The sequence below is a fragment of the Oryctolagus cuniculus genome, chromosome 1 (genome assembly GCF_964237555.1).
Source record: "Oryctolagus cuniculus chromosome 1, mOryCun1.1, whole genome shotgun sequence".
NCBI classification, from domain to species: Eukaryota; Metazoa; Chordata; class Mammalia; order Lagomorpha; family Leporidae; genus Oryctolagus; species Oryctolagus cuniculus.
The window spans coordinates 7,287,340-7,302,943 of NC_091432.1; the positions used below are offsets into that span (position 1 = coordinate 7,287,340).

The window sequence follows — 15,604 nt, forward strand, 5'->3', positions numbered from 1 at the left end:
CCGGGGACGGACTTAGGGTCCAGGGGACTCCAATGGCCCAAGTTGACCGCGACCCAGGCACTCTCCCCGCGAGCGTGGGCTCCCTGGGGTGCCCCAGGCTCAGCCTCCATAAGCGTTCATCTGTGCCCAGGCGGAGGTGGGACCCCCGCCTCGGTCCACGCCGACACCGCCAGAGGGCGCAGCTGTTGCCCAGGTGAGGCCCTCTTCCCAGTTTCCGTAGAAACCAGGCGGGCTCCTGGGTCTGGAAGCCACCCCCTCGCGGAGCCGGGGAGGCCCCCGTCGCCTTCCGTCTGTCTCCGCCGAGGTCTCGCTGACCCTTCCTCCCCGGTACGCGCACGGCCCAGGGAGTCAGGTTTCGTCGGCGTGGGCGTCAGGAAGCCGGGGTCTCCTCGCTGACCTCCCGCCTGGGCCTGCTCTGCGCTCCTCCAGCGCCACCCGCCTAGATGGGCCGCCTGCCTGCCCCCCAGGCCGCCCCCGCCCAGCCACCCGGTGCGGAGGTGCAGCCGAGCCCCGGACTGCCACCTCCGTCGCCACCTCAGCCTCAGCTAGCGCGGGGGTGGCGGGCTGGGGTGGGGTGGGGGCCGTGGGAGGGCGGCACCTGGGCTTGCCAGGGGGCCCCAGTGGGTCTGAGGGCAGGGAGGGGCCGAATTCCTGTCTAGGCTGGAATGAGCCGCCCAGGGGGGCGGGGGGCTCACCAACTCCTCCCGCTGCCTAGCCCACCGCCTCCATCTCCCCATCCTAACCTCCCTGCAGGCCCGCCCCCTCCCCAGCCGGGTTTCTAACCCCCCCCCCCCCCCGCCACGCGCCAGCCTCCCCCACCCCCCAGCCTGCCTCCTTCCCCAAGTTTAGCCCCTTGGCGTGGCCTCGGTCGGCCTGGCCTGGGTCCCGGCTCCACACCGCAGCGGCCAGCCCCGCTGGGCCAGGGCTCGGGACAGTCCCAGTCTGTCTGGCAGAGCTGGCGCGCCCGGGATTGGCTGGAGCTGCCCCCGCCTTAGGGAGGAGGGGGCGCCAGGGGAGCCCGGGTGGCTCACCAAGGTCACTCTCCTTTTCTTTGCCAGCATCCTGAGCAACCTTTGTCCTCTCCGCCTCACCTCGAGGAGGGCGGCCAGGCGAGATGCCCCGCAGGCTGGGCGCCGCGGAGCTGGCACAGAGAAGGGCCACTGGGGCAGGCAGCAGCCACCGAGAGCCTGGGTGCTGAGAACACAGCAGGGACCCGGGGGACCAGGGCAGGGCCACAGCCCAGCAGGGAGATGGGCAGGACAATCGCACCAATCAGTGCGGGGCTCTGGCCTGGGCCCGGCAGCCTTGCCCTGGGGGGGCCCAGGGTAAGGAGCCCCTCCTGGCTGCAGCGAGGGAGGGGTTCAGGCCCAGGCCTAGGTGGGGGCTGAGCGAAGCCTCAGTCTCCCAGATCACTGGCTTGCTGCCCAGCACCCACAGCCTGGTCCCCAACCCCCAAAAAGAAGGCACTCCCTACAGAAGGAAGAAATGGCGGGGAGGGCTTTCCCGGGAGAGCAGCGGCTCTCCCCAAGCGCGCAGGGGGCCTCTGGGGGGCGGGGGACCCCGTTCTGGTGCCACTGTGTTCACAGCCCGGCTGGAGGAGAGGAGGGGCTGTCTCCCTCTCTCTCCACCCACACCCTCCTGTTCCTGACCACGTGGGGGAATATAGTTCCTGACCTGGGGGCTTGGGGAGCCAGGGAAAGGTGGAAGGGATTGGGGGGCTACAGCTAGAGCCCTCCTGGTAGCACAGCCCCGCCCCACAGCCCCAGGGTGGCAGGGAGGGGCTGCTGTCTCTTTAAGAGCCATCAGGCTGCTGGGAGCAGATGGCCAGGCCGGCCTGGGCCCCTTGTCCTTTGTGTGGCTCCGCACAAAAGAGGGGGCCAGCTGGGGAGGGGGCGGCTGCAGCAGGTGGGAGGGGTGGGGCCTTGCCCCTCCCCCTCCTAACCCTGTGCCCTTGCCCCCAGGGAAGGAGGTTGCACACTAGGAAGCTGCTTCCTCCTGCTGGACACTGTGTCCCCCCAGTCACCCACAAACTCAAGCCATGCTGTAGCCCAGCCCCCCAGACACAAACCTCACCGCACCAGGGCCCAGGAACCCCCTACACCCCAGGGACTTAGCTTCCACTCCCAGCTTCCTCCTCCTTTGGCCCCAAGTGCTTGTTCCAGACAGAAGTGAGAACCGAATTAGGATCCCTGGGGTGGGGTGGGGTGGGGGGTGGGGAGTGTGTCCTGGGGATCCAGGCTGTGCCTGGGCCAGCCTTGGCGGAGGAGGCCAGAAGTGGGCTTGATGCTCAGACCTCAGACCCTGGGGGGAGTCTGCCAAGGAGGCAAGGGGTGGGGGAGGGTCTCCATCAGAGGCCAGGCCTCACCCTGGGGCAGGGGCCAGGGCGGGAGAGCGTGGCGTGCAGCCGTGGTGGCCAGGCTGGGGCTGGGGAGGGATGGCACTGGGTGGGTGGGGGCTGCTCAGCCTGGGAGCGGCCCTCTTTGCTCTGCCCGGCTCTTGGTCCCTTCACTGTCCTGCGTCCAGACCTCCCTGCCCTAGGGCCTGCTGCCCAGTCCAGGATTTCAGAAGAGGAAAAAAGGACCCGCAGTCCTGGCCGAGGTGTGGCGGCAACGTGGCTGCTGGCTGGGTGGCCCCGTGTGGCCCGACAACACGGCAAAGCGGGTGGGGTCGGCTGGCTGTGCCCAGCCACCCGCGGGAGCCCCCAGGAACAGGCGGCCCAGCCGGGTCGTGGCCCGACCGCAGGACCGGGCCGGTCAGCCGCAGGCCGCGGGTGGGGGCGGGGATCCCTGGCAGGGCCCCGGGCCGCTTCTAAATTTAGGAATCTGATTACAGAGTGGCCAAGGAAGGGAAGGGAGAGGAGGGCGCGAGCGCAGGCTGGGCTGGGGCCGGGCACCGCGCGTGTGCCCGGCGGAGGTGCGTCCGGGAGCCCTGCGCGCGCGGGGGCTCCGGCCTGTGTGCGGCGCAGCACGTGCCCCGGCCGGCGGGGCTGGGCACGGGCGCAGCCGCCCCGGTGTGCGCGCTGGCTCTTTGTGTGCCTGGCAGGGTGGCTGGCTCGGGCTTTCAAAGTCTCTGCCCACCCCTCCCCCACCTCCGTCTGTGCCTCTCTACCCGCTTCCCTGTCTGTCACTCTGCCCGTGCCTGTCGGGGGGAGGGGGATGCCGCCTCCAGCTGGGGTGACGGAGACCCTGCTCCCCGCTCCCCCCGCAGCCCAGACCTCCCCGCTGGGGTCCCACTGCCCACCCCTGAGCTCGGGAGGCCGCTGTGTTGGGGTGAACACTGCACCAGTTAGAGGGAATTGGGGTGACCCCTGGGGACCCACAGATCCACCAGAAGCCCGGCTCTGGCCCAGAAGCTCCTGGAGAAATTCGTGGCTCGCCAGTCCGGCCTCCCTATCCGTCTGGCCCCCAAGGGCGCATGAAGGGGGGGTCCCCCGTGCGGAAGGAGGGGTGGGAGTTCCTTGGCAGGAAGGGAAATGGAAGGAAAAGCTGGGCTCCACCCGGGCGGGCGGGCGGCCTCTGGGCCCCCAGGGCAGGCGGCAGTAACCCGAGCCCACTGATGTGTGCGCGTGGGTGGGGCTGACCCCCGGCTACTCCTGGGGGGCAGCCGGTCTGCCCCTCCCCCGGGGGCAAGTCTGGGAGCCCGGGGACGCCGGGGGGGGGGGGTCCAGCCGAGGGCCGCGCTCCCCACCCCGGGCCTGACCCCACCCCCTGGAGGTCTGGCCCCCGCCCCAGGCCCCGCCCCCCGGGCCCTCCCTCCCACCCCAGGGCCAGATGTTCAGCTGGCGGAGGCATCGGCTGGGGGAGGGGTGCTGAGGCCGCAGCCGGCACTACTTCCCTGCGAGCAGCTTCATTGTGTGCGCGAGGAACCGAGCGGCGGCGGCGAGGGAGCGAGCGGCGGCAGCCCGAGCGCGCCGGGGAGAGCGAGCGAGCGGGCGAGCGAGCGAGCGCGCCGGGGAGGGTGCGAGGCGGCGCGGCGCCGGCGGCCGCGCTCCGCCCGCCGCCCGCAACTCTGCCCCAGCGCCGCGCCGTGCGCGCCGTCCCGCCGCCGCCAGCGCCGGGTGCCGTCGCGGGCAGGGGTCTGGCCGGGACGGGGGTCCCTGCTGGGGGACTGGGGCATCCCTGGCGCAGCCGGGAGGTGCGGCGGCGGGGTGGGGGCGCGCAGATTGCACTGCGGCACCCGCCCGCGGAACGGCGCCGGTAGGCGGGCGGTGGGGTCCCCAGGCGCCCCGCGAGCAGCGTGCCCCGACTAAATCCGGGGGACCCCTGACCCCCAGGGGCGCCCGGCGCGAGCGCTCCCCAGCCGCGCCGGACCCTGTGCTCCATTCCCCTGCGCACCCCACTTCTGCACAAACTTTTTCTGACGCCCTCGCCCGTGGGGGTCGCGGAGAGCGCGCCGGGGCTGCCCGCTGGGTGCGCGCCCCCGCCGGACCCGAGCCACGCTGACCTCCCGCCGCTCGTAGCCCTCAGTGGCGACCTCTCCAGGCCGGGCCGGGCACGGCACCCGCGGCGAGCGCGGCTACCCCGGTCGCTCTCCCGAGGCTCCCGCGCCCCCTGGGGCAGCCGGGCGGGGTAATGCCCTCGGTGATGGAGAAGCCGAGCGCGGGCTCCGGCATCCTGTCCCGCAGCCGGGCCAAGACGGCGCCCAACGGCGGACAGCCCCACTCGGAGGATGACAGCAGCGAGGAGGAGCACTCGCACGGTGAGCCGGGCGGCCGAGGGTCCGAGGCGCGCTGGCCGCGAGGGCGCGCGGTGGGGGCGGCGGTGGGGATGCAGAGGGCAGAGTTGCCGACGGCGGACCTGATGGTTCCTGGCCGCCCCGCTCCTCTCCCAAGCCTGGGCTGCCGACACGGGGAGTCTGGAGGCCGGGCCCTGGCTGCGTGGAGGCGGTGCTGCCCGCCCCGCCCTGCCCTGCCCTGCCCTCCGTCCCCGAGGACCCAGGCCTGGGTACCGCATACCTTGACCAGTTTGCATGGAATTGAGGTCTCCTGGGGCTGGGGCTGGCGAGACCCCTCCACGTGGAGCCCAGCGGCTCATGTGGTGGGGAGGAGCCATGGGCGCCCTGCAGGGCTGTGGTCCAGGTCTGGGGGCTGCCCTCCAACCCCACCCCGTACCCCCGGCCGGAACAAAGCACCCTGCTTGGCCTGGGCTCCAACACTGTCTCCTGTGTCCCCCTCCCCTTCTCCCCCGCCCCCACTCCGGCCCCCACGGCGGTGACTAGGCAGGGTCATTCCGTGGCTCAGGGTGGCAGAGGGGAAGATGAGGGAGAAGTGGGGCTCGGGGGTGATGAGGGCCCTGGGTGGTCAAGAAGGAGAACTCGGGGCCAGCACCTCGCCCGCCACATCTCCCTGGAGGCCTGACCCCCCCCCCCCCCCCCCCGGGCTCCACAGACAGCATGATCCGCGTCGGAACCAATTACCAGGCGGTCATTCCGGAGTGCAAGCCCGGTGAGTGCAGTGCAGGCTGGGAGTGGAGGGGTGGAGGTCCGCAGCGGTGGGTGGGCCGCCCCCGGGGCGCTGTGCAGTTCCCTGCCCCTGGTGTCTGCCCCTGCTTCCCTGGGGGCCTCCCCTGCCAGGCTGCACTCCCCTGCCGCCCTCTGGCCTCGCGTGGGCTGAGCGAGTGTCTCCGTGGCCTTTCAGAGAGCCCGGCTCGCTATAGCAACAAGGAGCTGAAGGGGATGCTAGTGTGGTCGCCCAACCACTGCGTGTCAGATGCCAAGCGTGAGTGGGGCGGGCCCTGCCCCCTGCACGGGTGGGGGCGGACCCCTGGGGGGGCTGTGTAGGGGCCGAGGCCCCCTCCTCCTCCAACCCGGCCCTCCCGCCCCTGCAGTCGACAAGTACATTGCCATGGCCAAGGAGAAGCACGGGTACAACATTGAGCAGGTGAGCCCGCGCCCCAAGGCTTTGGGGCACGGCTGGGCCGGTGCGAGGGGCCGCCGAGCCTCAGGTGCCCCTTCTCCCCGGCCAGGCTCTGGGCATGCTGCTGTGGCACAAGCACGATGTGGAGAAGTCGCTGGCCGACCTGGCCAACTTCACCCCGTTCCCCGACGAGTGGACAGTGGAGGACAAGGTGCTGTTCGAGCAGGCTTTTGGCTTCCACGGCAAGTGCTTCCAGCGAATCCAGCAGATGGTAAGAGCCTTGCCGCCGGCCCTCGCTTCCCCACCCCCACCTGCCCTGAGCCCCGGCCTCTGGCCTTGCCTCTGCCAGCTGCCCGACAAGCTGATTCCCAGCCTGGTGAAGTACTACTACTCCTGGAAGAAGACTCGCAGCCGAACCAGCGTGATGGACAGGCAGGCGCGGCGGCTGGGGGGCCGCAAGGACAAGGAAGACAGGTGGGCGGCACGTGGGTGGGCGCCGGGTGGGAGCGGCCGGTGTGCCCGGCCTCTGGTCATCCCTTCCCTGGCCCCTGTGTCAGCAGTGATGAGCTTGAAGACGGACGAGGAGCCGTGAGTGAGGGAGAGCCCGACGCTGGCGACCCCAAGAGAGAGGTGAGGCCCCGGAGCCGGGCTGGCCGCGCCTGCCTGCCGCCTGCCCCTCCTCCGGCCCCGCCCTACCTGCCTCCTCTCTCTTGCCTGCAGCCTGTGCCCTCTCGGCCCCTAAATGCCCGCCCGGGGCCTGGGAAGAAGGAGGTACAGGTGTCTCAGTACCGCCACCACCCTCTGCGCACCCGGCGGCGCCCACCCAAGGGCATGTACCTGAGCCCCGAGGGCCTCACGGCCGTGTCAGGAAGTCCGGACCTGGCCAGCCTCACGCTCCGAGGGCTCGACTCGCAGCTCATCTCCCTCAAGCGCCAGGTAGGGGTGGGGAGAGGAGAGGACTGTGCCAAGGGGGCAGGCAGGCAGCACGGGGTTGGGGGGGGAACCTGAGCAGAAGGGAGACCTGAGCAGGTGCCAGGCCTGGCCCCAGCTCCATCTTCCGGGACTCGCCTTCCTCGGGCTCCTTTCTGGGCCGCGGTAAAGGAGCGGTGTGTGAGGAGCATCCTGCTGCGCGGGGCGCCCTGGGGGCCCAGGTGAGGGCTGGGGGTGGCGGTGGCGGTGGTGGGGCTGCCGCCCCCTCCCCACTGCGCCGCTGGCCTTCCAGGTCCAGAGCATGAAGCAGACCAACAGCAGCCTGCGCCAAGCCCTGGAGGGTGGCATCGACCCGCTCCGCCCCCCGGAGGTAAGGCTGCGAGGGGGCCAAAGGGCGGCTTCTCCCTGGAGTCGGCGCAGAAAGGGGGGTTGTGCTTGGGGAGCAGGGCTTCTGTCTCCGCATATCCGAGTCTGAGGAGTGCCACTCCTTGCCCTCCAGGCCAACACCAAGTTCAACTCCCGCTGGACCACAGATGAGCAGCTTTTGGCTGTGCAAGGTGGGTTAGACCCCGGGGAGAAGAGAGGCCCCCAGGAACCTTCCAGGAGCCCGGAGCAGAGGGGACAGAGCTGGGCAGTGACTGGCCCTCAGGGACACTGACGCTCCGCCCCGTGTGGCCTCTCGCAGCCATCCGGAGGTACGGCCGAGACTTCGGCGCTGTGGCGGAGGTGATCGGGAACAAGACGCTGACACAGGTGAAGACGTTCTTCGTGAGCTACCGGCGTCGCTTCAACCTGGAGGAGGTGCTACAGGAATGGGAGGCTGAGCAGGACGGGGCTCCTGGAGGGCCAGGCCCCGTGGAGGAGGCCAGGAGAGGGGCCCCCGCCCCGGCCCCTGCGCCCGCCCCCGCGCCGGCTCCAGAGGAAGATGACGAGGTGAGAAAGGGCCCTCAGAGGCTCCGTGTGCCTGCCCGCCCTGGGCCCAGTGACCGTTCCTCTCCCTTTGCCTTCAGGTCCAGATCACATCTGTGTCGACATCTGTGCCCCGCGCCGTGCCCCCAGCACCACCCCCACCGCCACCGCCCACCTCGCTGTCGCAGCCGCCCCCGCTGCTAAGGCCGCCCCTGCCCACGGCTCCCACCCTGCTGCGCCAGCCCCCTCCACTGCAGCAGGGCCGCTTCCTCCAGCCCCGGCTGGCCCCCAACCAGCCCCCGCCACCTCTCATCCGCCCTGCGCTGGCTGCCTCCCGCCACAGTGCCCGGCCTGGCCCTCAGCCTCCCCCAACCCTGATCGGAGCCCCCCTGGAACCTCCAGCACCCTCACTCTGAGCCCTGGGGGTCTCCCTCTGCTGGACGTCCCTGGGCATCTCTGAGGACAGACAGAAAGGACCAGGGCTCTTGCCAGGCCTTTCAAAGACCCAGCGCTGGGGTTGGCACAGCCTGGACCTGTGGGTTCTGCCTGTGTTCCTGGCAGCCGAGCCCGACCGCTTCCTGGCTGGGACTGGATTCCCGGCTGCCGCCTGGCCTGCAGGGGCTTGGCCTTGTGCTCAGGGGCCGGTGACCTTAGTGTGTGGGAGAGAACAGTTTGGGGCAATGGCTGTTCTCATTCCCATCCCTTTAGCAATAAGTCTGGGGTGAGGCGGGGAGGGCCGTGAGGGGGTGGGCAGGCAGAGGGGCTGGGCCGGGGCTCTGTCGCTCTCAGGGTGCCCACCAAGCTCACCCCCCACAAAGCTTGCGGGGGGGGGGTAGGAACTTATGCAGACATGGGTTTATTTTTCAACATTTTTAAAAAATAATAAAACGAACCTCCCAAGCTCTGGTGTCTCTTGCCCTTTTGGTGTAAGGGCCCTGAGGGTGGGAGGGGCTGGACCCACCCCCCGCCAGGCCCCAGACTGGAGTCAGTTCATTCCTGCGAGGCAGGTGGGCTGGGCCACATCTTGCCCACGGGGACTGGGTCTCTGCCTGGCTGGGAGAAGAAACAGGAGGCTGCGGCTCAGATTCCATTCTCTTTATTACGTGTTTGATCCAGAGGAGAAACTAAGTGCAGGGCCGGGGGAGGAGGGGCTAGGTGGGGAGGGGCCACCTTGCCTGGGTGCCCCCCCTACCCCTGCCCCCACCCCCAATGGGAGCCAAGCCATGCCCTCCCTGCCAGGCCCCCTGGGAGCACCCGGGCTGTTCCACAGGGCAGGGGAGGAGGAGGGGGGAGCCCTTGGTCTGAGCCGGAGCCACAGGCTGAGCGTGGGGCAGGAGGGCTGAGGTTGGCGAGGCCCCTTCCCAGGACCCAAGGCCTCCAAGCCTGGCCTGGGGTGGGGATGGGGGGTGGGGTGATGAAGGAGGGGTGGAGTCATCATAAATCAAGAAAAAAAATAAAATAATAAAATAAAAAATAAAACCCATCACAAAAAATGTACAACTCAGGTGAGGGCAGGGTGGCCTCTGCGGGACTCCCCCCCTCGATTTCTCAAGAACAGAAACAGCAGAGAAATAAATTAAGGGATGCAGTGGCCGCCACCAGCCAAGCGCCCACAGCCACTCACTCCCACGCCGGCCGCGGAGGTTAGCAAGCTGGGAGGCACTTCGCCCACCCCGTCCCCCACCCCGTGGCCCTGCCGCCCGATCCAGGGGAGGCCCTGGACAATGTCTCCTGAGAGGAGGGCGACAGCGTCCGGAGAAGGCGAGGCCGAGATGAGAGTGGTGCGGACGAGCCGGTGCCCGGATTAATGCCAATGACGGGGACGCACTGGGAGGAGGGACGTGAGGGGCTGTGCTTGCAGACAAAGGCTCTCCCAGAACGGAGAATGCCCGCGTGCCCTGCGGGGAGCCAGCAGGGGGCCGAGGAGCCGGCTCGCCCTGCGGCCCCTCCCCTCTTCCAGCCTGGGGTCGGGCCCTTCTACCAGGAGGGGTGGAGAAGATGGCACAGACTTGAGGAGGGGAGCCAATGTCCCCACAGCAGCTAGTGGAAGGGAGTGCCCAGCTCAGCAGGGAGGGGCAGGGGTGCTGCGTGGCCCTCCGCCCGGCCGCCCAGGGGCTCCCGGGCTCGAGGGCAGGGGAAGGCCACCTCTGGTGGTTCGCTTGGAGGGGAGGAGGGGAGGAGGGGGAGATAAGCCCGAAGCGGGCCTGGCGGAGGGCCTGACCGGGAGCTCCACCACTCTTGCCTGAGAGTGTTCCAGCCCTGAGCCACCCTCCCGGGAAACCCCACAGATCCAGTCTCAACTGTCCCAATGGGGCAGGGAGGAAAGGTGGCCGCTGGGTTGTTTTTTTTTTTTTTTTTTTCTTTTTGGTAATAAAAAAATTTCTTGGTTTAGGCGAAATACTCTGTGCAACCGCAGTACCGAGGGGAGCCCTGCCCCCCCACCCCTCCCCTTCCTTTGCCTCCTGTGGGGGAGCGAGGGGAAGGAGGAATTTCTGGGCGGGGGCGAGTGTGGGAGAGGGAGAAGAGCCATCTCCCATCCCCCACAAACGTGGAAGAAACAACCCGGAAGGAAGGCCAAGGAAGGCCGGCGGGAGGGGCCCGCCCGCTGCAGTCTGGCCCACGCGCTCGCTCGCGCCCGCCGGCCCCGCGGCCGGTTAAAGCTTCAGCTCGTTGGCTATTTTAGAGGCAATGTTTTTGAAGGCCATGGAGGTGCCCGATATCCGCTTGAAGCGGACCCCGTTGAGCGAGAGCCGCGGCAGTTTGCACACCTCCATCTCCCACTGCACGAAGTCCTCGTGGCCCGGCGCGCCGTGCACGCACAGCAGCATGTACTTCTCGTGCAGCTCGCTCTGGCAGCTGTTGGCGTCCAGCACCTTGCGGATCTCCCGCATCATCTCGTTGGGCTCCATGGAGCTCGTGGTCTTCATGCTCCACGTGAAGCGCAGCGAGCGCGGCTTGGCCTCCCGGAACTCCTCCTTGTCCTTGTCGTTGCCGCCGCCGCCCACCATGTGAGGTCTGCGGGGAGCAGGGGCCGTGTGAGGCGGGCGGCCGAGGCACCCCACCCACGGGAGAGCCACCCTGGCGGGCAGACCCTGGCCCAGAGAACAGCGGGGGGAGCAGCGCAGGCGCACGAGCCGGAAGAGGGAGCCCCGAGACCCTGGCTGAGGGGCGCAGGACTTCGCTGGACCAGGAGAGCCAGGGAAGGGGCGCTGGGCACTGCCTCCCGGAAGCAGCGGCGCCGAGGGCACTCATCTGCTGCCCCCACGGCCCACCCCAGGGCTCCAATTTCCAGACCTAATGTAGCGGGGCTCGGGAAAGGGAGGCCCGGAGAGGGTGGAGACAGGGCAGAGCCACCGGAGGAAGAGCCGGGTGGCAGAGGAAGAGACGGACAGGAGGCTTGTGGCAAGCCCAGTGGCCCGGGCAGGGCCAGTGCTGGCTCCGGCCCTCTCACCTGAGCGTCTCCACTCGGTCTTTGCTTTCAGGTTCATTCAGGTTCCTCAAAAAACAGAGCGAGGGAGAGTTTAGTGCTGGGTCTCTCGCTCCTTCCACCACCACAGACCCAGGTGAGGGTGGGTCTGGGAAGGTGCTGCCCGCCGGTGGGCAGGACCTGAGCCAAAGGCCACCTGGCCACATCTGCGGGCCAACAAGGCTCTGCAGCACCTCCCACTGGCAGCCTGACAGTCCCTTTCCAGGAGGGAGCCCAGCATAGCCTGCCCCTCCCACACTCCAGAGCAGTGGGCTGGGGAGGAGGAGCCTCTGCTGGGGCGGGGTCCACGGGGCACCCAGAGCAAAGGCGCTGGGTGCAGCATGAGGCGGGCTCCCCACTGGCCCCAGCCAGCGCTCACGTGAGCGTTCGTGCCAACACACGGGGGTCTTGGACTGCAACGTTTCCAACTCTGGGAGAGCGGGGGTCTCGGGGACATGGAAGCCTCTCAGGAGGCTTCCAGTGCCAAGGCCTGGAGGTGTATGGAGGAGGCCTGGGGGTGGGTGCCGGCTGCCGCGTGGCTGTGACTCCCCAGCGGCCGGGCCGCCTGCCTGCAGGAGGAGGACGGGGCAGGGGGAGAGGTCTGGCCCCGCTGAGCGGCTTCTCCAGCTCCTGACTGCAAGATGGGTGCTGGGAGCCGGGAAATCGGGGAATGCGGAAGGGGGAGAGGACGGCAGCAGCACATGTAAAAGGGACACAGAAACACGAGAGACACACACGATGCCAACAAGTGCACTGCGAGCGGGGAGCCCGGCGGTGCAGGGGAAGGGGCCCTGGCAGCTCTCCCTGGGCCTCCAGCAGGGCAAGCCCCCATCGTGGCCCCATGGCACAAGCACCAGCCATGCAGTGGAGGGCTGGGGGGCACGGAGCGGAGAGTGGGGAAAGCCTGAAGATCCTGTCTGGTTTCTCCACCAGCTGGGGCACCCATGTGCCTTCTGGGCGCCCCAGCCCCAGAGCGGGGCCAGGCTGACACCTGGGGAACCAGGGTCCCGAGCCACCTTCCACCTGCAACTTGGCATTGGGCCCACCCAGGCCTGCAGAGAGGATGAGGAGAAGGCCGGGCTGAAGGGCCAGGAAGGGCGGAGCCTCAGTGAGGGTGCCGTTCTCCCCGTCTTGCCGTGACCAGGCGTGACCAGGCGAGGAGTGGCCCCTGCCCTAGAGCTGAAGGCCGCATCCAGGGAAAACGGCCAGCAGGAGAGGTTCCAGTCACCGCGGTGCTGGTGCTGCGGCCGGCCCCTGTGTCGGCCAGGTTGGGGGGGGGGCTGCTTCTGCAGAGCTGCCAGAAGGGGGTGCTGTGCCCCACTTGTGAAGTCAAGGCTCCCTGGGCAGGCCTGGAGGAGTCAGACCCAAGCTGGGGAACCCGCAGTCGCTCCCGCCCCAGCCTTTCCATCCCAGAGGCCAGGGGGAAGAAGCCACACAGCCCTCAAGTTCAGGAAGCCCAGGAGACCCCGAACGAGAGACCGTCCCAGATGCACTTGTAACCCGGTGCAGCCTCCTCGTAGCGCATGCACATGGCAGGGGAAGGGCCAGGGGGAACCCAGTGCTGTGACCCAAACCTGGGGGCGGGGTGAGGGGAGACAATCTTAAAGGGAGAATCCCCGAGGAGGTCTCCCTGGCTTGAAGACAGCACCACGGTGTCTGAGGAAGGGCCCTCCCTTTCAAAGCCATTCGCCCCGAGGGCCATGTGCTCAGAGCCCACTGTCTGAGGGCAGGCTTGGTGCTGACCCGCGGCCACACCAGGCTTCGTCCCTTTAAGATGGCAGAGGAGGACCACACAGACACGTTAGCAGATGGCCACGAGCCAGAACCAGAAAAGGGGAGTTAGTGATGGAGCAGGACACGGGACACACACACACACAGCGGGCTCAACGCCTACCTTCTGGCAAACCTGAAAGACAGATTTCTAAAAAAAACAAACAAAAAAAAGACAAAATAAAAAAAGAAATAAAAAAAACCCAACAAGACGGTGTGTGGATAAGCAGGTGGGGAGTGGGCTTTACAGGTTCAAAGGTCGCCCCCAGTTTTGGAAGAGCCGCTCAGCGAGACTAGAGTCCCAGACTTCCAGGTCTGCGCCCTGACACGAGGCAGGCAGGAGCGGCAGGCAAGCCTGCTCTCTCACAGCCCCTGGCCTTCCAGAACTGCCAGTCCAGGGGGGACACGGGGCACCCAGGAGGCCAGCTGGCTGGACGCACCTCAAGGTGTGCCTCTGGTGACTGGGGACTCACGATGTGAGACATTCCCTGACGAGACCCCCACCGGGACCCAACACAGGAAGGCCTCATCAGCTTTGGGGCTGGGGGCGGGGAGGCTCCCACAGGTCCCACAGGCTGTTTCATTTAGGGCCTCCCTCCCGGGAGCCCCTGAAGAACTGGCTGCAGTGGAGGGGAGTGACTGGAGTCAGACACGAGCAATTGTGGAGGCGGGGAGAGGGGGTCAAAGGGGGCCAGATGAGAGACCAGGAAAAATTTCCTCCCTGGCCCAGCCTGGCTTAGGCCTCATGACTTTGCAGCTGCGTCACCAAATATAAGTTTCCATGGGAACCCAGGAGAGAAGAGGGGGCTTTTATTTTAGCATCTGAGTTCACACTCTCCTGGAGAGGAGGCGGCATGGGCCATCTGCTGGGGCCAGAGAATGAGGGGTGCCTATGGGGAGTTGGGGAGAGACCTAAGAGGACGGGCCTGGGCACACAAGGCGTTGACAACGACCCCATTTCCTAGACTTCACGGGGCCTCTTTTAACCCCAGGACCCAAGCCCAGCTCTAGGCATCCCCACCCCTGAGCAAACAGGAAGGCCTGGCCTCAGCCTCTCTGCCACCCTGCGCTCCCTGCTCACCTGCGTACAAACTTGGAGGTGAACTTGCTGAAGATGCTCCCAGAGGCCCCCCGCCGGCCCTGGCTGTGGCCAGAGGGAGAAGCTGGGGTCACACCGTAGGGCAAATTCTGCTGGTCCCGCACTTGCCGGAGCTGCCCAGCATGGAAGGTGCTTCGACTGGACACACCCCGGGGGAAATTCGTTCGGTCTGGGGCTCCACCACTGCTGCTGATGTTGTGGGCGGAGGGGGAGGCGACAGGGACACGCTGGGGGGCTGTGCTGTGGGGAGAGTCGGGGTAAGGGGAACACATCAGGGCACAGGACAGCCGTTCGCCACTGGGCACCTGCAGCGCCCCGTGGTGGGGCGGGGGTGCTACGGCAGAGGCAGCCATCACGGAGGACACAGAAGGAAGGGTGTGACCACTGAGGACGGCGGCAGGGAGGAAGGCTCCCGGAGGAGGAAGACGAAGGACGGGGGCGGGGGGGGGGCAGGGAATGACCCGTGTGTGCAGAGCAGCGCAGGCTGCAGAGCTGGCTCCCTCAACTCTCAAGGGGACAGTGGGGACCAACCCTCAGGACGCCCCCAGGATGCTGACCATCCCCGGGTCCCTGAGGAAGCCCAGGCAGGCTCAGAACAAAGCAGCCTCCCTCGGAGCCGCAGGCCTGCTTCCCGCACAACTGTGCTGAGGGGAGACCCGCGCAAGAGGGACACGGATGCTCTTTTCTGTGCCTTCCACTTCCTGGCTGCGGGGGCCAGAGCCGGGCCCTGTGGCTAAGAGGACAAGAAGAGAGCAGGCCCCCCCGGAAGGAAGTTGCTGGGGGCAGGGGGAGGGCAGCAGGTGCACCAGCTGCCCCAGCACACTTGCCTGGGCCGCGGCACCTCACAGTTACTCTCCGTGGGGGGCAGCCCAGAGGCCTTGTTGGGGTGCACGGAGGCCGACATGGATTTCTGGTGCTGGCGGGGCCGGGCCGCAGAGACTGCGGCAGAAGCAGAAGCCGTGGAGGCCCGGGACCCTGGCATGGTTAGGCTAGGAGACAAAAGCAGCGAAGAGGCCTGGGTTAGGGGGTGGGCGAGGGCTGAACGCCCGGATTAGGAAGCAAGGGCAGGGAAGGGCCAGAGCTGGGGATGGCAGTGGGGTACGGGTCAGGCCCGGGGAGCAGTGAAGGGGCGTCAGTCAGATTTGAGGATCGTGCAGGTGGGGCGTGGAGGGAAGGGGAGGAAGCGGCGAGGGAGGCCAGAGCCTGGGAAGAGGAACTGGAAGGAGAGGTGACAGGAAGCACTGCCTCCGGCTGCCTTGGTCTCCTAGGGAGTCTAAGGTCCAGGTGTCTCTTCTACAGGAGGAGTGCAGTGTTGCTAAGAACTGTCAACAGGCGCAGAAGAGGGGGCGCCCAGCACACAAGAAATGCACACGGTCAAGGTCAGGGGCACGCTGCAGCCACCCTCAACGGGTACACCCCTGAGATGGGCTGTCTCTTGGTTCTGCCCTGGTCTGGAGCCCCAAAGACAAAGCCTCAGGCGCTGACGCATGGAGTGGGCAGCAGCCACGCCCCGGCTGCCGTCAAGAAGCACAAAGACTGTGGAGATGACCACTGGGAGCCCCCACTCGGTAAACTA

General features: G+C 67.7%; 2 protein-coding genes across 11 annotated transcripts in view; one reads left to right on the forward strand and one right to left on the reverse strand.

Annotated features, from left to right (window-relative positions):
• The first annotated feature begins 3,834 nt into the window (after nt 1-3,834).
• On the forward strand, nt 3,835-8,593 carry RCOR2 (REST corepressor 2). 2 transcript variants are annotated; one of them, XM_008274327.4, is made up of 12 exons: nt 3,835-4,698; nt 5,387-5,443; nt 5,636-5,716; nt 5,826-5,878; nt 5,964-6,125; nt 6,204-6,328; nt 6,415-6,484; nt 6,575-6,790; nt 7,077-7,154; nt 7,284-7,341; nt 7,470-7,717; nt 7,795-8,593. In XM_008274327.4, the coding sequence occupies exons 1-12, from the start codon at nt 4,572-4,574 to the stop codon at nt 8,107-8,109; spliced, it is 1,590 nt and encodes a 529-aa protein (XP_008272549.3). In that variant the 5' UTR covers nt 3,835-4,571; the 3' UTR covers nt 8,110-8,593. The 2 variants fall into 2 exon arrangements, with proteins under 2 accessions (XP_008272549.3, XP_069925323.1); XM_070069222.1 differs by lacking the exon at nt 7,470-7,717 and having other exon boundaries at nt 7,795-8,585.
• Nucleotides 8,594-10,030: 1,437 nt separating this feature from the next.
• The window catches only part of MARK2 (microtubule affinity regulating kinase 2), a 67,038-nt gene continuing 61,464 nt past the window's right edge, over nt 10,031-15,604 (reverse strand). For 2 of the 9 annotated variants that reach the window (XM_051833078.2, XM_051833082.2), the window contains exons 15-19: nt 14,856-15,017; nt 14,011-14,268; nt 13,054-13,080; nt 11,145-11,189; nt 10,031-10,708 (exon numbers count right to left, since the gene is read on the reverse strand). In XM_051833078.2, coding sequence (XP_051689038.1) covers nt 10,348-10,708; nt 11,145-11,189; nt 13,054-13,080; nt 14,011-14,268; nt 14,856-15,017 — 853 coding nt within the window. In that variant the 3' untranslated portion in view covers nt 10,031-10,347. The remainder of the gene's footprint in view (nt 10,709-11,144; nt 11,190-13,053; nt 13,081-14,010; nt 14,269-14,855; nt 15,018-15,604) is intronic. The other 7 variants (XM_051833083.2, XM_051833079.2, XM_051833080.2 and 4 more) reach the window with 7 other exon arrangements.

Coding starts and splice junctions, on each gene's coding strand:
- RCOR2 (XM_008274327.4), top strand. CDS start 4,572: ATGCCCTCGGTGATGGAGAAGCCGAGCGCGGGCTCCGGCATCCTGTCC. Junction 7,155..7,283: donor ACCCGCTCCGCCCCCCGGAG/GTAAGGCTGCGA, acceptor CTTGCCCTCCAG/GCCAACACCAAGTTCAACTC. Junction 7,718..7,794: donor CTCCAGAGGAAGATGACGAG/GTGAGAAAGGGC, acceptor CTTTGCCTTCAG/GTCCAGATCACATCTGTGTC.